This window comes from Tursiops truncatus, chromosome 12 (genome assembly GCF_011762595.2).
Source record: "Tursiops truncatus isolate mTurTru1 chromosome 12, mTurTru1.mat.Y, whole genome shotgun sequence".
NCBI classification, from domain to species: Eukaryota; Metazoa; Chordata; class Mammalia; order Artiodactyla; family Delphinidae; genus Tursiops; species Tursiops truncatus.
The window spans coordinates 22,465,608-22,488,930 of record NC_047045.1 but is presented as its reverse complement, the minus strand read 5'-3'; the positions used below and the strand labels follow the sequence as shown (position 1 = coordinate 22,488,930).

The 23,323-nt window shown below is 37.3% G+C and overlaps 1 protein-coding gene across 6 annotated transcripts; it reads left to right on the top strand.

The window, feature by feature from the left end:
* The first annotated feature begins 74 nt into the window (after positions 1–74).
* On the top strand, positions 75–21,179 carry SRSF12 (serine and arginine rich splicing factor 12). 6 transcript variants are annotated; one of them, XM_073789431.1, is made up of 5 exons: positions 75–284; positions 8,575–8,696; positions 9,994–10,101; positions 10,277–10,418; positions 16,421–21,179. In XM_073789431.1, exons 1-5 carry the CDS (start codon positions 220–222, stop codon positions 16,788–16,790), a joined length of 807 nt encoding a protein of 268 aa, XP_073645532.1. In that variant the 5' UTR covers positions 75–219; the 3' UTR covers positions 16,791–21,179. The 6 variants fall into 6 exon arrangements, with proteins under 6 accessions (XP_073645532.1, XP_073645527.1, XP_033723444.1 ...); XM_073789426.1 differs by lacking the exon at positions 8,575–8,696 and adding an exon at positions 8,806–9,152 and having other exon boundaries at positions 146–284; positions 9,990–10,101; XM_033867553.2 differs by lacking the exon at positions 8,575–8,696 and adding an exon at positions 8,806–9,152 and having other exon boundaries at positions 146–284; positions 9,978–10,101.
* Positions 21,180–23,323: the final 2,144 nt, after the last annotated feature.

Genomic DNA, 23,323 nt, shown 5'->3' with positions numbered 1-23,323 from the left:
CCCGCCCCCGCCCCCGCCCCCGCGAGGTCCGCACAGACTGACTCGCGCCGCACAGCGCTTCCCCCGCGCCCGCCTCTGCGGCTGCGCGCTGGCGGGGCCGAGGCGGAGGGGAGGGGGTCGCGCCGGGGGCCGGCGGAGCTGCTTTGGCTGCGGCGGCAGCAGGAGACGGAGCGAGCCCGGCGGCCACGGGCAGACCCGGAGGGAACGAAGGAAGCGGTCATGTCTCGCTACACGAGGCCCCCCAACACCTCCCTGTTCGTCAGGAACGTCGCGGACGCCACCAGGTGAGCGGCGGTGCCGCCTCAGGTTGGGGCGCGGGGGAGGGGCGGGTAACGGCCGCGGGGCGGAGCCCGGCGGCGGCCCGCGGGTCTGCCTAGCACCTCCCCGCCGGCTGGGCCGGGGCGCTCCGCGGAGGAGCCCTTCCCGGGACCGGCGGGAGCCCTCGGGCTACTCGGGGCCTGGGCGGGACTCGCGCCTCCGCCCTCCCGGCCGGCGTTCCGCCCCGCTGCGGCCCCGCTTCCGGGCCCCGTAGCGCTTGACCGCTCCCGGCACCTGGGCGGCGGGCCGGTACCCATCCCCACCGCGAGAACCGGCGGAGCGCCGGCTGACTCTTGCCCGGGAGCCGGTCCCTCCCCGCCTCTGGCCCTCAGTGTTCCTCGGGTGGGTGCCTGGGTCTCGCCCCTTTGTCGCTGTACCGGGATAAAGCCGCGCATCTTGCCTCCTAAATGGGAAGGAATTGGGGATGGTGAGAACGCGTTACGGAATAATGCGTACCTTGGGCCTTACGATTCCCTTTGCCTGTAGTCGGTAGTCTGGTCTACTTACGGGTGGTGCTGGTTAAATTTTATTCGTTGCACAGTTTTATACTATATACAAAGGATAACTTCAGTGGATGAGATTTCTGTGTTTTTCTTTAAAGTTCTGAGTGCAATATAAACACCCATCATAACGGTTTGGATAGACTTCCCTGGTCGGTTCTGATGCACTCAAACCACCCGCCCCTCTTTGGAGAATTCTGTCTACATAGTACCTGAACATAGATGTTAAGGAATGAATTCTTTTAACAGTGTCCTTCTCTCTTAATAGGGGCCAGAAGGAATGCCGGGGCGGGTGGACATTTTGATAAATGTCTAAAATAACAGACATTTTCGTATCACTGGGCTTGCTTAATTTACTCTCCAGCACCATCCCAAACTTTATAGGTATGCAGGATTATCTTATTGTACATAAGGGAAAGCTGCAAGTCAGCGTGTTAATGACTTACCTGGGGCTTCACAGCTGGAAACATATTGGAGCGCTTGACTCCAGAGCCATCAGGAGTAATCATCATAATTTACCTTTGAGAAGTAAATGTTAGGTCTTTTTAAAAAATTTGATCCCTGCTATTATATATATATGTCACAACTGTAAACTGTGAGTTAATATACTTTAACATCCTAAAGATGCCTGTGTTTACATTTCTTCTCTCAACCTGTTTAATCAATATATTACATAGGAAACAAGCAAAATTTATAACTTGGGTAAGATTAAAACAATTCCCACAGTTAAACAGACCACTTGAATACTGAATAAGATCAAGCCTCTCCAGTGTGCCTACAGAAAAATGAAAGGTTTCCAATTCTAATGGCCACAGGGGCCAGCCAGGGTAATATGAATGAGTGAAGATGTCACGTTAAGGGACAGTAGGATGGTATGGACCCTGGCAAATGAAAAAGAACATGTGCCATCTCAGCGGGACAGTGACTGCTACCAAGCTTCAGCTGATAACTGCTGTATAGACATTTGGACTTGTTTTAAATGTTTAAACATTGTGTAGGCCAAACAAAACATATACACATGTGACACATGACCTCTGATCTAGATAATCAAGACTGATAATTGAGATTTATTGATTTCCTTTTCCATTTTTTTCACGACTTTCTATCACTGCCACTGGGGGACAGTCAAAATCTAGGAGGTTTGTATTAATGAAATTATAATAATCGCTAACATTTGTTGAGTACTCACTGTATACCAGGCACTGTACTAAAAACTGTACTATGTTATCTTATTAAATTTTCAGTAACCTTATATAACAGATAAGAATCTGAGATTTAGAGACATTAAGTATCTTTCCTAAAACTGCACAGCTGTTGAGTAATGTTATGAAAGTAGAATCGTCACATGTAACCTTAATTAATAGTTTTTTTTGTACAAGGTGGCATATAGTCTAAGTTAACTAGCAATATGACACCTAGACACATTTTATTTATTTATAATTAATTAATTTTATTTTTGGCTGTGTTGGGTCTTTGTTGCTGCATGTGGGCTTTCTCTAGTTGAGGCGAACAGGAGCTACTCTTTGTTGCGGTGCGTGGGCCTCACTCATTGCAGTGGCTTCTCTTGTTGCAGAGCACAGGCTCTAGGCACATGGGCTTCAGTAGTTGTGGCACGTGCTCACAGGCTCTAGAGCACAGGATCAGCAGTTGTGGTGCACGGGCTTAGTTGCTCCGTGGCATGTGGGATCTTCCCAGACCAGGGTTCGAACCCGTGTCCCCTGTATTGGCAGGCGGATTCTTAACCACTGCGCCACCAGGGAAGGCCCCTAGACACGTTTTAAATTAGCTTTAACATTTGGTATGCTTATAAAGAAAATCATTGGGATATATGTTAAAACAAACAGGGTATAAAATTATAAATACAGTTTGAATTCAATTACATAAAAAAATGAAGGGAAAATCTATATATATATTATAGAAAATGATCCTGGAAAGAAATCCCTTTGAGTGGTTTTCTTTATCTTTTTTTTTTTTGGTTTTTTTGCGGTACGCGGGCCTCTTACTGCTGTGGCCTCTCCCGTTGCGGAGCACAGGCTCCGGACGCGCAGGCTCAGTGGCCATGGCTCACGGGCCCAGCCGCTCTGCGGCATGTGGGATCTTCCTGGACCGGGGCACAAACCCGCGTCCCCTGCATCGGCAGGCGGACTCCCAACCACTGCGCCACCAGGGAAGCCTGAGTGGTTTTCTTTATCTTGTTTTCATATTTTATCTAATGTTAGTTTTATAACAAAGCCAAATTTTATTTTAAATGTTTCTTTGAAGTGGCCATTTTAATACATATGATAAAGCACAAGACATTAAAACACATTATAGGTTAGCATTAAATTTGTTAGGAATGAAATTGAGCACAAGAACTAAAGAAAGATTTTAAAATTTTATAATTTGTGTTATGTTTCTCTTCACTGGTGAAGTAAGATGTGGACCAGGAAGAATATTAATTTTAAATCTTGGCATTTTGTGTACAGTAATCTTTTTAATGTCAGATATAGTTTTCTGTTGGAACAAAGTAATGTCGAAATCTCAAAACATTCCCACTTTGATGCTTACCATTATGTTAGGTTGGGGAGTACCCATTAAGTACTTCTCTTGGATATACTTAATAGCATTCTTTGGTTACAGTGTGTATGAGGCTACATTTATATTGATATCAGTGGTCATGTAGAAAAAGCATTAAACAAAATCCAGCGAGATTCATGATAAGAAGTCTCAGCAAACTAGGAAGAGAAGGGAACTTCCTCAGCTTAATAAAGGACATCTGTGAAAAACCTATAGCCAATAACATACTTAATGATGAAACTGAATGCTTTCCTCTCATAAGACAAGGATGTCCACTCTCACAACCTCTATTTAGCATTTTATTGCAAGTCCTAACCAATGCAACAAGGCAAGAAAAAAAAGACATAAAAATTATAAAGGTAAAAGTAAAACCTGTCCCTATTCTTAGGTGACATGTTTGTTTACATAAAGCTATAGTAATTAGTAATGAGTTTCAGTGAGTTATTAGGATATGAGGTAAACTTAGTGAAAATTCTATTTCTGTATACTAACAGCAAACAAATAATGAAAAAATTTTTAATTCCATTTATCTTAGTATTAAAAACATACTTAGGTGGGACTTCCCTGGTGGTGCAGTGGTTGGGAGTCTGCCTGCCAGTGCAGGGGACACGGGTTTGATCCCACGTCTGGGGGGATCCCACATGCCGCGGAGCAACTGGGCCCCTGCACCACAACTGCTGAGCCTGCGCTCTAGAGCCCACGAGCTATGGTTGCTGAGCCCACGTGCCACAACTACTGAAGCCCGTGCACCTAGAGCAATGACAAGCCACTGCGATGAGAGGCCCGCGCACCGCAGCGAGGAGTGGCCCCCACTTGCCACAACTAGAGGGCCTGCACGCAGCAACGAAGACCCAATGATGAAGACCCAACGCAGCTATAAATAAATAAATTTATTTAAAAAAACAAACATAAAAACATAGGAATAAGTTTCACAAAAAAACACGTAAAAACCTTTGCATTGAAGGAGACTATAACACGTTGCCAAGAGAGATCAAAGACCAACATAAATTGATAGATATACTTTGTTCTTAGATTGAAAGATGAAATTTTATTAAGTTATCAATTCAGTCCCAATTGATTATAGATTCAAGGCACTCCTGATCAAATGCTTTTTAAAAAATAGAGACTAACAAGTTAATTCTAAAATATATTAATATACAAAAGGATCTAGAATAGCCAAAATAATTTTGAAAAAGGTCATTGAAGCTGGAAGATTTATACTACCTGACTTAAAGATTTACTAAAAAGTTACAGTACTCAAAACGGTTTGATATTGGCCTAAGGATAGACAAATATATCAGTAGAACAGAATAGAGGGTCCATAAATAATCCATACATATAGAGTCATTTGATTTTTGACAAAGGCATTAAAGCCATTAGAGAAAGGAAAGTCTTTTCAACAAATGGTGTTGTAACAACTGGATGTATGTACTAATTTTATGAAAAAAATGTGCTGCAGCCTCTACTTCACGTAATTTGAACTGGATCATCAATTGAAATGTAAAAGATGAAACTGTAAAGCTTGTAGAAGAAAGCATGGGAGAATATCTTCATGACTTGGGGATAGGCAGAGATTTCTTATAGAACAAAGACAGTAATTACCATAAAAGAAAAAGGAATATTGATAGATTTCTCCAAAATGAAAATTTCCGTTCATTAAAAAATAGCATTAAGAAAGTAAATAGGCAAGCCAAAGACTGGGAGAAAATATTCACAAAACATGTATCTCACAAAGGACTTTTTCTCAGAATAATAATGCACTTTTACAACTCAATAATAAAAAGACAGATGTTATTATTAAAAATGGGCAAAAAACTCACACTTTCAAGAGAAAAATATCCGAATGTCCATTTAGCACATGAAAAAGTGCTCAGCATCATTTGTTGTTGCAGAAATGCAAATTAAAACCACAGTGAGATTCCACTTAACACCCACTTGAATGGCTAAAATTAAAAAGACTGACAATACCAAGTGTTGACAAAGATTGGCACAACTGAAACTTACATGTTGGTGGTGGCAGTATAAAATGGTGCAACCACTTTGCAGAACTGTTTGGCTCTTTCATAGAAATTAAATATATACATCCTCTCTAAAAACCCAGAAATTCTGCCCCTGGAATAAATGACCCATAAGCACGTAAAGATGTTGCACCTCACTGGTGTTTAGGTAAATTAAAATTCAAATAATGAGATACACATTCACTTTATATCCTTCAGAATGGCAAGGAGTAAAAGATGTTAGTGAGGAGTTGGATCCTTAGAAATTCTGATGCATGTCTTGAGGAGTTTAAGTGGATTTGGCTACTTTGGAGAGCATGTAATGAAGCTGAAGATATTTGTACTCTCCAACCCATCAGTTGCATAGCTAGTGGTACATCCCAGAGAACTCTGAAGAGCTCTAGGAAGCACACGCATCATAATGTGCGCTCTAGCACCGTTTGCAGTTTAAAAAAGAAGCATTTTAAAATGTTCATCCACAGAAAGATGTATGAATAAATTGTGGTTTATTCATAACCATACCAATACAGAGTTAAAATGAGTGAACTAGAGCTACATGGAGAAATCTCAAGGGAGGAGAAGGAAAGGTAGAGAATTTTACAGATAGTTTGATACCATTTATGTGCATTTGCAGTAGAAATACAAAGTTATGCAGAGGAATGAGGAACACCAACGGTTGTTTCTAAGGTAGGAGGATGTAATATTTCTTAATACTAAAAATTACAGCAAATAGGGCAAGTGTTGAGATATAATAAATCTTGTTGGTAGATACATGGGTGTTTATTATCTCTATACATTTCTGAATGTCAAAATAGATCACACCAAAAATGCAAAAATAAATGAAAACAAAACAACAGCTCACAGGTGAGGGAGTGGAGACAATGAAAGAGAACCAGCTCTTTTGAGATTTGTTCCTTCAGACTTCTGGGATTCTAAGCCTCTGTGACACACACACTGCTCCAGCCTCTTTTATATTATCTAGGATCCTCTTCTGTCAGCCACTCATATTTGGTTAATGGAATTGGTTGCCTCCTAAGACATTTATTTGAATACTAGCTTTGCTACTGGCTGTGTGTACCTCTGGGCAAGGTGACTGCTCTCACTCTGTCTCCTTGACTATTAAATGGTAACAATCTGTTCTTTGCTCATTAATACAGCAGATGCATACTGAGCGCCTACTGTGTGCCAAGCAACTATGCTAGGTACTGAGATACACTAGTGAAGACACCTGCTTTAGAAGCGATTCTCAATCCTGAGCCTCAGAATTGCCTATGAAACCTTTAAAAACTTTAAACATAACTGGGGCTCACCATGGGAAGCACGAATTAGGTCAAAGATTAATGCATCAGGCTGGAATGCCTGTTGCTATAATATCTCCTTCACAGATGATTGCAATATTCAGGAATGGTTGAGAATCTTTACCCTGTAGTGTATGTTTTATGGGAGCAGGAATTGTGTTTTTCTTGTTCTCTATCATATTCCTAGAGCCTGGCCCATAGTACATATTCAATAAGTATTTGTTGAATGAATAAACAGAAGAAAAAAGACATTATCACTGTCCTCTAAATCTAAAGTTAATAGTCTCTCAGAGAAGGCAGACAATTAAACATGTTATATTGAGTATTAAATGAAATAAATATAATAAATAGTAAAAATATAATAAAGTTTGTCATAATATTGCCGGCACTGCCTGGTATATAGTGGCTACTTAGTCAGTGTTAGTTGAATCTTTATGTAATAACTCCTAAATCCAATCTGTAGCATTAATCACTGACTTCTGGTCTTGAAAAGAAAATAACTAATATAACTAATATAATAACTAATATAATTCGTATAGTCACCGTTTTCAGTTGCTTACAGAATTCTTACAGATATTCCACCATCACCTCAGATTTGGCATTTCTAACCCTGAAAGTTTCTTCTTTTGCCTCTCCTCCCTCTTATATTGAACTGACTTTTCCAGCTATCTAATTTTTATCATGGACACCATCTTTCTTCCATTTGCCCAAGGTAGAAGCTTTGCAGTCATCTTAGGGTCTTTTTTCTACACAATATGTTTTGAAATACTCTTATATCTTCTGAGCCGTGTTTTGTGCTCATAGCTTGATTTTGAATCTCTAAGATCTCCACGAGGCAGCAGGGTAGAGTGGTTACAAACCCAGATTAGTGTCAGACTGTGGGAGTTTGCTTCCAGCTCTGTTGCTTGCTGGCTTCGTGACCTTAGGTGAGGTCACTTGTCTGTGCCCTCATCTGTAAACATCTGTTGTTATGGGAATTTATAAATGCATTATAACTGTCAGCTATTAATGCTAAGTATTTTATCTCTTCAGTTAAATTGTAGCTCCATGAAGACAAATATTATGCCATGTATTTCTTTGGTGTCCCCTCTTTAGTACCTATCACAGTAGAAAGCATATAAGTGACTCAAAAATACTTGTCAAATTTGAGATTATGGTAGTTATTTTTGCTTTATGTTTACTAGTAAAGCAACCATTTTTCTTTAAAGCCTGAGAAATAATTTTAGGACTTCTTTAGAATCTAATTCTTGCTATCTGAAAACAGTGAACATAAAATGTGAAATTATAGTGAGATGAATGTGTTCTTAATGAGTTAATAGAACTCTCTGTATATTGACAATTGAAAAGTCTTGTAATAGGAGTAACTTTCAGAAGTGGATATGCTATATATAAAATAGGTAACCAACAAGGACCTATATTGTATAGTACAGGGAACTGTACTCAATATTTTGTAATAACCTATAAGGGAAAAGAATCTGAAAAGGAATGTATATATATACACACACACACACACATATATACACACTCTGAATCACTGTGCTATACACCTGAAACTAACACAGTATTGTAAATCAACTATACTTCAATTAAAAAAAGCAAAAAAAAAGTGGATGTCCTCAGTTAGTGTTTCCTCAACCTGACTAAGCATAAAAGCCCACTGCTTGTAAAAGTACAGATTTCCAGATGTCATGAATCAGAATCTCCAAAAATGAGACCTGAGAATTTGTTGTTTTCTTTATTTTTTCCTTCTTTGCTAAATCCTGGGTGATTCCTGTGAGAGACAATTTTAGATAATGCTAGTCCAGATAATATACTTTCTTTTGAAGGTTTCAACTGGATTTCTGTAGGCAAAATATTTTAATCCAGCTATTCATATTTCTTTACCTTATTTCTAAAACACTTCAGGCCTGAGGACTTGCGCCGTGAGTTTGGTCGATATGGCCCTATAGTAGACGTTTACATTCCACTTGACTTCTACACTCGCCGCCCGAGAGGATTTGCTTATGTTCAATATCCTTTATTTTACTGTGTGCATGTGAATAGACTACATACATTTGCATATACATATATGTACTCAGGAGTATATTTTATGAGATTAATACTGCCTAATTAAATGTGTTTATTTCTTTATCTCAGAAAATCTAAAGCAGTCCACAGTAGCTGGCAAGCGCCCCTCAGTTTGAACCAACCTGTTAGCTAGAATCCAAGCATAAACCGAGCAGGCGAGACAAAAGGCACCTAAAGTTCAAGCATCAAGGAGTAAAGAGGGAGGGTGGACACAGATATAAAGACCTGGAAGAGGGGAAGTCTTTATCAAGCAAAAGACAAAGCCAACACCAGGTTGAGACTTCGGCTTTCCTACATTTACTCAGAGTTCCAGAATCAAAGCCAAGTCTGATGTTGTTGGTTCTGCGTCTCTTATAAAGTCCATCTTGCAAGCCCTAAAGAATAAAGGTCAAGGTTCAAGATCAAGTGACATTGAGGTAATTGCCAAAGTCTCATTTTGTATTGCATTACTTGAGCTTTTTCTGTTTTCTATTTTTAAAAAAGTTAATCCAGCAACAACCTCCTGAAATACAACTATTTAGTCGTTTTATATAATTTGTTTCCATTTATTTAGGTTTAATATATAATTTATATATATAAGGGAGTTTAGTGGGGTATTAGGAATCAATATATGTAATTCCAGATATTTGCAGATTGTTTATATCTTTTATAATCATATCCCAAACAATAAAAACATAAAGGTATTTTAAAGCAGTAGGTTCAAAGTTAAATATCATTTTTAAAGAACCAAATCAGTTTTGAATATATGTTTTAGCTCACTTATATGTGTGCACTTTTGTTTATAAGTAATTTCTCCTAAATTAATTTAAAAAGCCTTTTAATGAAAGAGTAATTTTAATTTCAGAATAAAGATTTCTGCATGCTGATTTTTTTTCAGTGAAAAACCTGATAAATCTTTTACCTAACAGAAGGGAGTGAGTCCTAAACAGTTTATTTGATAATACTAGCCAATGTTGGACTTATCTTTTTCTCATAACATGTTTCTAATTATACATGCATACTACAGCTACACTGATGTATACATTAAAAATATAGAGATTTGTTTCTGTTTTTATTTTTAGATTCACTCTTCTGAATCATAATGGGGCATTTGTTTTGATAATAAGTGACTTTTTTCTGATTATTCATATTATATTAGAGATGTGAGCTTAATAACTTGAGCTTGTTTTCCTAATAATTTCATGTCACATGTAAATAATTCTTTAAAAATAATATTTTTATTTGATATCTGATGTTCAAAGTGTCCTTAACAGCTAGTCATATTTGAAGATGTTCGTGATGCTGAAGATGCTCTTTATAACCTCAATAGAAAGTGGGTATGTGGCCGTCAGATTGAAATACAGTTTGCACAAGGTGATCGCAAAAGTAAGTGTGACTAAATAGTGGATCTTGTTTATTTAGCAGAATGAATTTCAGCAATGACTGATTTTTTTAATTTAAAATTCTTTCCGAAAATACTATTCGAGTAGTTTATTTATTGAGTGGTTATTTATTGAGGTTTTCAGGTAATGAATTATAAATCTTGAACTTCATATTCTAGCACCAGGCCAAATGAAATCAAAAGAACGTCACCCTTGTTCTCCAAGTGATCACAGGAGATCAAGAAGCCCCAGCCAAAGGAGAACTCGAAGTAGGAGTTCTTCATGGGGAAGAAATAGGCGGCGGTCTGATAGCCTTAAAGAGTGAGTACAAAATTAAAGAGTTTTCAAAAACAGGCCACCAGAATCATTTTATTTAATATACATAAAAGAAACAACTTTTGTAGAAGGATATGCTCTTCTCTGTTTGTCATGTATTGTTATTTTAACTTGGGTTTATTAGATACCTTCCAGTGTTTTCATTTCATGACAGACTTAACTTTAACCTTTTTAGTAGAAAGATAATATATACTGAGGAAAAAACGAAAAATTAAAAAGTGTATACTTGGGCTTCCCTGGTGGCACAGTGGTTGGGAGTCCGCCTGCCGATGCAGCGGCCACGGGTTCGTGCCCTGGTCCGGGAAGATCCCACATGCCGCGGAGCGGCTGGGCCCGTGAGCCATGGCCGCTGGGCCTGCGCGTCCGGAGCCTGTGCTCCGCGGCGGGAGAGGCCACAACAGTGAAAGGCCCGCGTACCGCAAAAAAAAAAAAAAAAAAAAAGTATACTTGACAAATAAAATGAGGATTTAAAAAAAATAAAATTTTCCTAAATGAACCCCCAGATTAAGAATCTTGAAGTCTTATGATTAAAAACTCATAAGAAATACAGTGTAATCACTGTGAAAGGAAGTTGACTAAAGTTAATGTAAATCAATATATTTATAAAAGGCAAATTATTTTCAAGAATATATTCCAAGTATGGTAGTATTGTAGGAAGAAGACATAAAAGTGGTAGATTTTTCAGAAAAAGATATTTGCAAGTTATCTATTTTGCCTGCTAGGAGTTTGTTTCTGTTAGAATAATAGTAAATCACAATGGAAATTAATTACTTGGTGAAGCTATTTAAGTAATAACTGAAATTGTACTAGCATGCCTAAATTCCTAAACACTTAGGCACTATTTATCTTGAGTTTTAATGCTGTGATTTTTTTCATAGGCATGTAGAATTTTAAGGTGAATTCTGTCCTTGAAGAATGATCAGCGTTTACACTAGTATCCTCTTTCTATGAGTAATAAGAGTTGGCTCTCCTGGGGACTTCCCTGGTGGTCCAGTGGTTAAGACTCTGTGCTTCCACTGCAGGGGGCGAGGATTTGATCCCTGGTTGGGGAACTAAGATCCCACATGCTGAGCTGTGCAGCCAAAAAAAAAAAAAAAGAAAGAAAGAAAGAAAAAGAGTTGGCTTTCCTGGGCCATATATTGTACCCCTACGCTGTCCCCTGACGACATAGCCTCAAATCAAAAATGATCTGCAGAACTGCTCACTTTTACTCCAGTCCTTCCATTCCTCAACTCCAAGAGCCTAGACAAGGAAAAGCCCAACATAGGAATATATGTACCAGAGCTAGACAGAGAGTCCTTGCCCCAAGTCCCTAGTTCTAAAAACAAGACTGTGAAGTGGCCTGGCTCCAGTCCCTCCAGCCAAGTGGAAAGAAAAGATAGGAACAGAGAAATATCCAAGAATCTTGATTACTAGAAGATGTGGCCTCTTCAGAGCCCTAGAATCTTACATGTCGGCTCGGTCCCTCTCCTTGGATATGAATCAAATGCTTTGATTTTGGCTCATTCTGAGGGAGGCATGCAAGTAGAAGGAAGCCTTAAGCTCCTTTTTTTTTTTTTTGTGGTACGTGGGCCTCTCACCGCTGCGGCCTCTCCCGCCGCGGAGCAATAGGCTCCGGATGCGCAGGCCCAGCGGCCACGGCCCACGGGCACAGCCACTCCGCGGCACGTGGGATCCCCCCGGACCGGGGCATGAACCCGCGTCCCCTGCATCGGCAGGCGGACTCCCAACCACTGCACCACCAGGGAAGCCCAAGCTCCTTTTATAAGCCAGAAGAACCCAGGTCAGGATTGAGCCATCACCAAGATTGGTAAAGAAATATTTAGGAACAGTCATACTGTGTTCTGGAATTTGATTCTTTTTATCATACTTTGATAGTATAAGAATATAAATCTCCCTTGTGTCTGTGGAGAATAATCCATTTTGTTCCATGGCTAAGGGATAGCCATTTTCCTACTGATGATTTGAGATTTTGACACTGATACACTCAAATACAAGTTACATTTATAGAACGTAAAATGTGGGAACAAATTAAGAAATTTTACATGCCATGTGTATAGGAAAGTCACACCAGTACCAATGGTACTGCTTCTGGCTTCATGAAGGACATGAATAGTAAGAAAGTGATGTTCAACAGTTCACATTACTATAAATTAATGAATGGTTAATAAACCAAAAATCAAAATAGATGTAATATTGTATCTAAAGCAGCACTGCCCTAATTTATTGAATAATATCTACTGGCCTTGGTGAAAAAGACTTGGTTTTAAAAGAAAAGGAAAAAATTGCCCATCTGATTCATTAAGAATATAAGCAGTTTCCAAATGTGTTAGAGCCTTGATTAACTAGAACATTCACAGCATTTTCTGCCTTCTAGTGGCAGTATACTACTTGGCTGGAGAAAAAACAAAAAAGAAGTCTGTCAGTTATCCCAGTCATCATGGTGTATCAGGAATAGAAAGAACGGGGACTCCCTGGTGGTACAGTGGTTAAGACTCCGCACTTCCCCTGCAGGGGGCCTTGGGTTTGATCCTTGGTCAGGGAACTAAGATCCTGCATGCAGAGCGTCCAAAAAAAAAAAAAAGAAGAAAAAACCACATTTTCTTGTAAGACAATGCTGTTCTGCTCTGTTCTAGTTATAAGACCGTTGCTTAACCTCTCTGACCTCAGTGTTTTTTATTTGTAAAGTTGTATTATAGAGAATGCAAATCTTACCCAGCTTTTAAGTTTCATAAGGATCAGATTGTATGTGTGTGTATGTGTATGGGTCAGCATATAGATAAGTCTAACATGTACTATAAATATATTCAATGTATGTGTTGTATTACCTTAGATAAAAAGAGGTCACTGCTTTTGCCTTTAGTGGATGTGGGAAAAAACTAGTTTGCTGCTATCATTAGACTGAACTCTTTGTGGAGCAAGGACTTTTGTCTTAATGCTTAATATCCCCAGCATTTATCAGTAGTCCCTTACTCAGATATTCCATAAATCTTTGTTAAATTTGTGTCAGTGAATGTGTATATACTCCTAAATATTCCTGAAGAATGTTAAAATGGCCCCTAGTCCAAATATAGCATCCTTTTTTTTTTAAGTTTTATTGAAGTGTAGTTGATTTACAGTGTTCTGTTAGTTTCAGATGTACAGCACAGTGATTCATTTATATATATATATTCTTTTCCCTTATAGGTTATTACAAAATATTGAGTGTAGTTCCCTGTGCTATACAGTAGGTCCTTGTTGGTTATCTATTTTATATGTAGTAGCGTTTATATGCATCCTTTTTCTTTCTTACGTTAGAATTTTTTTTCCCCAAGGACAATTTTCCCATTTTGTTTTCTACAACTATCTACAATAGGAATGAAACAATTTCTAAAAAACTGTGCTTTTAAAAAAATTAAAATAAAAGACTGTGCTTTTATTCTAAAATATATTCTACATCAATATGTTTATACTTTCCAGTGTTCTTTGTTCCTTCGTGTAGTTCCATGCTTCTACCTGGGATTATTTTCCTTCATCTTGAAGCATTTTTACCGTTTCTTAGAGTACAAGTCTAATGGCAGTGAATTTCACTCAGTTTGTCTGAAAACATCTTTATATTCATTTTTGAAAGATATTTTTGCTGAAGATAGTGTTATAAGTTGGCAGGAAGTTTTTTTCTTTCTTTAATAATGTCATTCCATTGTTCTGATATCCACAGTCAGTCTTAATGTTGCTCCTTTGAAGGTAATGTGTCTACTGTTCTCTAGCAGATTTTCAGATTTTTCTCTGACTTTGGTTTTCAGCAATTTCACTGTGACATGCCCAGCATAGGTTTCTTTGTGTTTATTCTACCTGAGGTTTACTGAGTTCCTTGAAATTGTGAGTTATTATGCCTTTCATTAGTTTTGGAAAATTCTAGGCCATCATCTCTTCAAACATTGCTTGTACCTTATTCAATTTTTCCCTTAGGCCACGTGAGTATGTACCAAATAACTCTTATGCTCTGTTCTGGATTTCTTAAAACTTCTTTTCTCATTGTGTTTCATTATAATATTTTTCTAATAACCAGTTTGCTATTTCTTACTTCTGCTGTATCTAGACTGCTATTAAATCCATCTAATGACTTTTTTAAGTTCGACTATCATGTTGTTGGTTCTAAAATGTCCATTTGATTCTTTTTATAGATTCCAGTATTGTTTAAATTCCCCATCTTTTTTATTTCTTTGTCTTTTCCTCTTCTTTTCTTTTTTTTTTTTGTATTTTTTGGGCTGTGCCGCGTGGCTTGTGGGATCTTAGTTCCTTGACCAGGGATCAAACCTGGGCCCCCTGAAGTGGAAGCTCAGGGTACTAACCACTGGAATGCCAGGGAATTCCCTTATTTTCTTGAACATATTAATCATAGTAATTTAAAAAATTATTTTCTGAATAATGCCAATATCCAAATTATTTTGGGTCTCTTTCGTTTTATTTTCCTTAGCTTTTAGTCATTTTTTTCTGTTTTTCACATACCTCATAATTTATTTATTTGTTTTTTTTGTGGTACGCGGGCACCTTTCACTGTTGTGGCCTCTCCCGTTGTACACGCTCCGTTCGTGCAGGCTCAGCGGCCATGGCTCACGGGCCCAGCCGCTCCGCGGCATGTGGGATCCTCCCGGACCGGGGCACGAACCAGTGTCCCCTGCATCGGCAGGCAGACTCTCAACCACTGCGCCACCAGGGAAGCCCTACCTCATAATTTTTTATTGGATGTTGGACATTACTGTTGAAAGATTATAGAGGTTTTGGATGATATGATTCTCCAAAGAAAGCTGTTTTCTTCTAGCAGGCAGAGCATTGGCAGATCACCTTGATCCTGTCAGGGCTTGGTTTGAGGCACTGTTAAGGCTGATCCATTTCAGCTTTACACTTACTCCTAGGGCATGACCCTTAACCTGGAGGATGAGGCCCTTCTGACTTCTTAATTGAAAGCCTGCGTTGTCACTCAAGCCTCCTTGACCTTTTGGGGGGCTTGAATTCCAGCCCTCTCACCAGCAACTCTGTATCTGAGAAAATTTCAGCTAAGTTCTTTTTTTTTTTTAACATCTTTATTGGAGTATAATTGCTTTACAATGGTGTGTTTCTGCTTTATAACAAAGTGAATCAGCTATACATATATCCCCATATCCCCTCCCTCTTGCTCAGCTAAGTTCTTAAATCTTCCAGCTGCTGTTTTCTGCTGACCTCTTAGAGTCTCATCCTGTGCATGTGCAACTTGGAAGATGGCCAGCGACCTGAGGAGAACTTGTAGGCAGATCTTAGGGGATGGGGGTTGCCTGCGGTGTCCTCACCTCTGGGATTTTCGTCTCTCCAGTCCTAGCCATTTTCGTGGCCCTGAATTCTAACTTCTGTCTCTGCAGCTTAGTCCAATAGCTGTTTTCTAGTTGGGCTCAAGTCTGCCATGCTGGCATTTGGAAAATGGTCTTAGGAAAAGAGCCATGGCTTATAACCCCTCGAGTTCTGCTTGTGTTGGTAATTCTCCAGTGCCTTTTAACAGTTGTTTTATAAATGTTGTCTACCTTTTTTACATAGCTCTTTTCTATGGGAAGATTAGTCTAGAACAAGCTGCTCTGTCATGGCAGGATTCAGAAGTCCTCCATCTAGGTTTATGTCTTTATAAACATTTGATAAGCTTTAAATATTTTCTTTCTTTCTTTTTTTTCCCTTCAGATTTTCTAACCTCTTAGGATTATGTAACCCAGACTAAATATGCAAAATAAATATATTTTTCAGAACTGGCTCATAAGATACATTGATATCTAGCAAAGTCAAAATCTTTTGGTCAGATATTACAAACTTGTACTTATGTTTGAACCAGAAGCATGCATGATAAAATTAGAGTTTCTTTTAGCTTATCCAATAAAAACATAACTAATGTTATGTAAAGTATATAAGTTCCTGAAAGTGTTGTTTCCTAACCTATTATGTATTTTTGTGTGAAATACATACTCTGATATTATGGATGTTTGCAGGTCCCGACACAGGCGATTTTCTTACAGCCAGTCTAAATCTCGCTCCAAATCACTACCAAGGCGATCTACCTCAGCAAGGCAGTCAAGAACCCCAAGAAGGAATTCTGGTTCTAGAGGACGGTCACGGTCCAAGTCCTTGCAAAAAAGGTCCAAGTCGATAGGAAAATCACAATCAAGCTCACCTCAAAAGCAGACTAGCTCAGGAACAAAATCAAGATCACATGGAAGACATTCTGACTCCATAGCAAGATCCCCATGTAAATCTCCCAAAGGGTATACCAATTCTGAAACTAAAGCACAAACAGCAAAACACTCTCATTTTCGATCGCATTCCAGATCTCGGAGTTACCGTCATAAAAACAGTTGGTGAACAGCGACAGAAGAGTGCTACGTAGTATTTAATATGTTAAATAAACCTCTCGTTATGTTAAATAAAAATTCTTCAAGGCTTACAGAAAAAGTGAGTTGATATTAGTTATTTTGGGCATGTGCAAGAGATAAAATCTCTCTATCTTGGGTTAAGATTTGGTCTCGATTTAAGGGCCCATACCACAAATTATGATGTGAGTAATGTCCCATTTTATGGACCATTTTTTGTTTACATTGTGGCAGAAGGGTACTTTTCAAAGGAAATGGAACTAATTTGGAAAATTAGACTTGGATGTTAAGAATAATACTAATAACTTTTACGAAAGTATTTTTTACTTTAAAGCACTTTTCTTTCATGTAAAAAGTAATTATGACTGTATAATCGCATAGGGCAAACTTAAGACTATTTGACATCTTACGTCTCCTTTTTGTTTTCTCTTTAAACTTGGGCCAATTCCTGATGGATATTAGTTCATATTACAAAATTCTGACATTTCTAAAAGTAGAGTTTATAGAGAGATCAAGTGTTCAAAAGATACATTCTTTCCTGAGCTCAAAAAAGGTTTTATTTTTACTGGGTGGAACAGTATAGGTAAGTTGACATTAAATTGCATTCTATACCATATTTATTCGCTTCAGAAATATTAAAACGTTATAAAAATTCTGAATTTTGAATGGTTTGAAACTAAAAATGATGTGCAACACTCATAGTCCAAAAATTCATATCAAGCCTTACACATTTGAAGAGTGGTACATTTTGTATAAAAATCATACTTTATACTGTTAATTCTGCATACCTACTTTTCATCTACTGCTTAATTTTTCTTTTTAGAGCTCTAGCTGATGACTTTAAACTGTATAGAATAACTCTTATTTATTTTTGGAAATGTTTAGTACCTTGTATTAAGAAACTCAAGACTGCCTCCTCAAAAAACAACTTTGCAGTATTGGGATTTACATTACACTGCCCTTCATTTTTTTAAGCCAAATAGCTTTATTGATATTCATTGCTTTTGTAGTTGTTAAAACTAAGAATTTCTTTAAAAATGTGTTTGTAGATTATGTTTTTCAGAGGGTTTTGGTAGTATTTGTGATAAAATGGTTTTGCATATGGTTATTACAGGGGATATATTTATAGAGCTCTACTTGTGTACCTTGTTGAATTACATTGAAATTAAAAGTTCTCAGCCCATACAGTTAATATTTGTATCTAGAGTGCTTTAGAAAAAAAATATGTCTTATATTTTTAGCATATAGGAGCCAATATTGCTTCTATTTGTTCTGAATACAAATTCCATCTTTTTTTTGCATTTTACATCCTGTGTGTAAGAAATAACTTTACAAAATAATTTATATGCTGGTAATATTTGGACAGGTACCGTAAATTCATGTATATTGTACTTCCTGAGTAGATTTTCTCTAATCATAGCAAAATTTATTTCAAAATTATAGCTCTTTGAAGTGTTCAAATGTAATAAAAATTTAGTTATAAAATTATGTGGCAGTATTGAAAATTGAGAGAACAGTCTGAAGAAAGAGCAAGACAAATACTGATTTTTTTGTATCTTCTAAGTAAATGTTTGGGTTTACATACACATATATGTAGTTATTCCAAATACTAATTAGGAGTTGATTATAGTGTCTTTACATTTAATCATTATATCTTAGTAAAAAGTTAATAAGGCAGTGTTTCTGAACATGCTTAATCCTTCGATTTATCTCTGATTTGGTTTTCCACTGTAATCCCTGGGCTGCTTAGGGGGAGGGTACTGTTTGGTTTGATGGAAAAACTGGAATGATAATAGTTTAAACTTTCTGATCATTTACTATGTGCTTGGCACTGCTCTGTAAGTTTTACATTACTCGCTCATCACAACAGCTTTGTGAGGTCAGTACCACTGCAGATAAGGTAAGTGAGACGCAGAGAGGTTAAATGACATGCACAAGGTCACACAACCATTACACTTTGGAGCTGGGTGGTGGCTGGGCTCCATACGGCCCTCCCTGATCACCATGCTTGTCTTTTTGGAAGAAAAAAGTCTTTCGCAGATATATGCTAAACTAAGATAATATTGAGAGGAAAAGGAGAGAATAGAATTTGGAAAGGAAATGATTATAGGGTTCAGTGAAAATGGGTTCTGTGACTGAGTGGAAATTGATTGGCAGTTGTGCTGATACCCTGGAAAATTGTCCTCTGGGTACATCTATTCTAGGGTTCACTTCTGCTGTAGAATTGTTTCTTGGACCTTTTAAGAGAGGATACTTAGAGTAAGATTGTTAAATAAAGCAAATGTATCACACATCTGTGATCATTTCCTGTAAAGATAATATATTTACTCAGGTACTTCCTATGTTTGGTGTAGGGGCACTACCTACCTCCATTTGTTCAAGATTCATAGAGGATAAGTTAATGTCAAAGAAGATAAAGGTGGCCACCATGACTGCTTGGTTTCTTTCTCCCCATGAATAATTCACATTTCTGTGTAGCAGCTGGTATTTTGTAGCTGCAAACGTAATGGGGGAATATGCCAAATTTTTTATCTGTAGTCTGCGGTTTAATCTTGTGCCTCTGGGCTGTTTATTTTTAAATGTAAAATATTAACTAATTTCAGGACTTTATATGTTATCTGAGATAACGACTATTCTAAGACATGCTGTTGTATTACAAATAAGAATTTCTGCCTTTATTCCAATTCCATTGCATGAAGCAAAATTAGTCGAAGTTTAAAGGAAGAAGCGTTTAGAAATACTTTTATAATTCTTCTATACTACATTAAAATTGTAATTTCTTATTTAGAGTTAAAAATTAAATTTGTTTTCCAGACAGGGTGGTAGAATATTTGGGGTATCTGTATAAATAAATACATGCTACTTACGCAGGAGATCTTAATCTGGTATCATGAAACCGAAGCTTCAGATCTAGGTCCTCTAGATATTCAAACAAGTCCGTGACTCTTGGTATTTTAAGGACCAGTGGTTCAGTGAGACATACGGATATTACTCTCAAAACTCATATATTTGATTAGAAAAATTTAAGTATTAAATGAAGATTATGAACTTAGCATCTAAATTACTCCCTTGATGAAACTAGGGTATTTAGGATCATAACATGAGCTCTGGCATTGATCGAACCATGTCAATTTAGGCCCTCTGGAAATTTTATATCATGTACCTTTAAAAAGATGCTCTTAAAATTAAGCAAATTAACCACAGCTTTGTGCATCCCAGACAAGGCCCCATTGCCTCACACAGACAGCCTTGGGGGAGTAAGCACTTCATTCCTGACTGGGCTAGGGCCTGGCCCCCACTGCTTAGAGAATGCCCCTAATGCACTGATCCCATCCCAGGAACACAATAGAGCTGGGACAGCCCACAGAGAAGGTGAATGGACTGTAATTGATGGATTGACTGTGATTATAGAATTAAATTGGGTACATCTTTTGAAAAGAAGCAAATTAAGTGTAGAGATACTATAGTCAAAAACCTATTTAGAAATATAATATTCCCTTATAGAAGTGTTAGATATTCCAGGTTGATTGAACTTCATTCAAGTTAAAACAGTACTTCACAATAATGACAAATACCATTTTTTATTTAAAGGAATCATGTGAGGAAAGACTGAATTTAAAAATATACATAGGATACTATACCACATCAGTAGTATTTTCCAAAAAAAAAGGTATAATGTTTTTATTTTATTTTGAGGAAAGGGTTATATGATTAGTCTTTCTTGAATCTTATGTTCTAGGAATGTACCACAATTTTGAATTTATGAAAAGAAATAGTATCAACTTGTGGAGATAGATGGATGCTCAGTGGGTTAATGGTTACTGTTTTTTAAATGTATTATGTGATTTAAAGCATATGTTTGGTTCACATGTTTCAAAACACCATATTCAACCTACCTGTAAGTTTATGAACTAGTAACGTTACAAATTAAAATCAGGAATATCTTAGGGTATGTCAGGTTTCAGGTTCTTTCAGAATGCAGATAGAAAATTTAAAGGGTCAGTCTCTCCAGATGAGACTATCTAGCCAGTAATCAGTGCTTTGTGCTAGAAATGGATTGATTGCATGTTTATTACTGTTTGATCTTATGTATTGCAGCTTGTGTAGGATGAGCAGTTTCTCAGAAAAAGTGTAATTGAAACAAGAAGCAAAATTACCACTTTTCTAATTTAGGAGTATAATTCTGTGAACTAAATGCCTAAGAACTATATGCTTTTTAGAAATGGGTCCATAGAAATTGAGGAAAACCACATTCTAGTTTTCTTGGCTTACTCCTTATAGTATAGACTTAAAATGCTGTTAAATTGACTAATTTCAACAAAAATCTCAATATAAAATAGTCTTCCAGGCTCAAGTGATAGCCTTTTTTTTTTTTTTTTTTTCAATACTAAGAAAAATTCAGTGGATTTCTTTGTGGGGGAAGTTAAGAGCCATTCCTGTGACATTTGTGAGGTGGTGTCTGCTTCGTGGGAATACTACTTTACACCTTGAGAAAAAGTACTCTGTTGAAGACCTTTTTTCAAAATCGACATAAGCTGTATAACTGGTCTGACTCTTCAGGGCATTCTTATATTTTAAAAATGAGATGGAATGTTGCTTAAATTTATTTTAACACGTGAAATATTTATATAATTTCATAAGAACCTTAAGGAAAAGCATTAACATTCACATTGTCGGTAAACCTTAAGATTTGGGCCTTAAAATGTTAAATGTAACTGAATTAGCAAAACTAATGCTCTAGTTTTGTTAGAATATTCATTATAATTTTTAATGTGTATACAAAGTCTAACCATTTTTGGTGTTATTTTATACTTTATAATTCCCTACTCTTGCCATATAATCTATGTGGGATTTTTTAAAAAATACCACTTAAAAACATGGATAAAAAATTTTCTAAAATTTATTTGTAGTGAGGTGTCAGAGTCTGTCATACAGAGTGAAGTATATCAGAAAGAAAAACAAATACTGTATTCTAACGCATATATATGGAATCAAAAAAAATGGTACTGATGAACCTAGTTGCAGGGCAGGAATAAAGATGTAGACATGGAGAATGGACTTGAGGACACGGGGTGGGAGTGGGAAGCTGGGGCGAAGTGAGAGTAGCATTGACATGTATACACTACCAAGTGTAAAATAGATAGCTAGTGGGAAGCAGCCGCACAGCACAGGGAGATCATCTCGGTGCTTTGCGATGCCCTAGAGGGGTGGGATAGGGAGGGTGGGAGGGAGACGCAAGAGGGAGGGGATATGGGGACATATGTATGCATATGGCTGATTCACTTCGGTGTACAACAGAAACTAACAGTACTGTGAAGCAATTATAGTCAAAGATCTATTAAAAAATAAAAATAAAATATACATGAAAAGCACTTGTATGAGGTGCTCTTAGCTGCCTGTCCGTAGTCAAATATAACTGATACTGTAAGAGGTTTTGGTGACTGCACTTTTGTCCACCTTTTATCTACCTTGACTAGAAGGTGGTGTTTTTACATGAATATCTATCATGGAAAGTGGAACTACACTTAAGGAATAATTTTAAATGCTTTTAACTTTCCATTAACTCCACTGATATTAATTCAACATTAAAGGCTTTAAAGAGTAGGCGCCAACCAAGTGTTAAGAGTTGCACCCTGCTTTGCCCTTCTACCTCCTGGTCACTCAGTGCTCACCAGCCCTTCGGCCATCCCCTTTCTTCTTTGGGAATCTCAGACAGACACACTTCCTTACGCTACTTGAAGTTCAAGTTATTCCATGTTAGATAATTCTTTAACTTTCCCCTCAAACCATGGGCAGTTATTATAAATGCCCTTCAGAATCTTTATAGTCTCCACCTACCTCTTTATCCTCTCCTAATTAAAGTTTCTTCAAGCTTTAACATTTATTTCAACATTAACATTAAATGTCAACTGTCACATTTCCCAAATAAGACAATGCTTAAATACAGTATCCTTTCTCTAATCTTTCAGTTCTTATTTACAATGGCTTTGGTATTTCAGTCATTGACTAGAATTGTTCCATTATTTTAGAAGTGTTATAACCAACTAACCAGCCTAGTTGAAAGAGCAAAGAAAAAACATTTAGGATATTCAAAGTTTACATCAAAAGATTGACTTATTTGTGCTTAATGTTACATGTAAGTGAGCTTTTGGAATTATTGGCAAATACTCAACTTCTGTGTAATGTTGGAGTGAACTAGTAAAAGCAGCGTTAACTTTCCCGAATTCTGTTAACATTTTGTTGTAAAATTCTTTAATAAGAAAATAATCTTACAATGAACACCCATATACCCACTACGTAGATTCTACAGTTAAAAGTTATGCTTGTTTTATCACATATATTTCCATCAATCTTTTCCTCAATTATTTTGAATTTAACATATAGTAAATTTTTGAAAATTGGAATATTCATAAGTGGGCTATTCCAATTAAAGAGTGATCAAAAATCTTGGTTGAATATCTTTTGTAAACATAATTCTATTTTCTTAGTTTTGAAATTCAGGGTCTGGCTTCAAACATCAGATGA

Coding starts and splice junctions, on each gene's coding strand:
- SRSF12 (XM_073789431.1), top strand. CDS start 220: ATGTCTCGCTACACGAGGCCCCCCAACACCTCCCTGTTCGTCAGGAAC. Junction 285..8,574: donor AACGTCGCGGACGCCACCAG/GTGAGCGGCGGT, acceptor AAAACACTTCAG/GCCTGAGGACTTGCGCCGTG. Junction 10,102..10,276: donor TGCACAAGGTGATCGCAAAA/GTAAGTGTGACT, acceptor TTCATATTCTAG/CACCAGGCCAAATGAAATCA.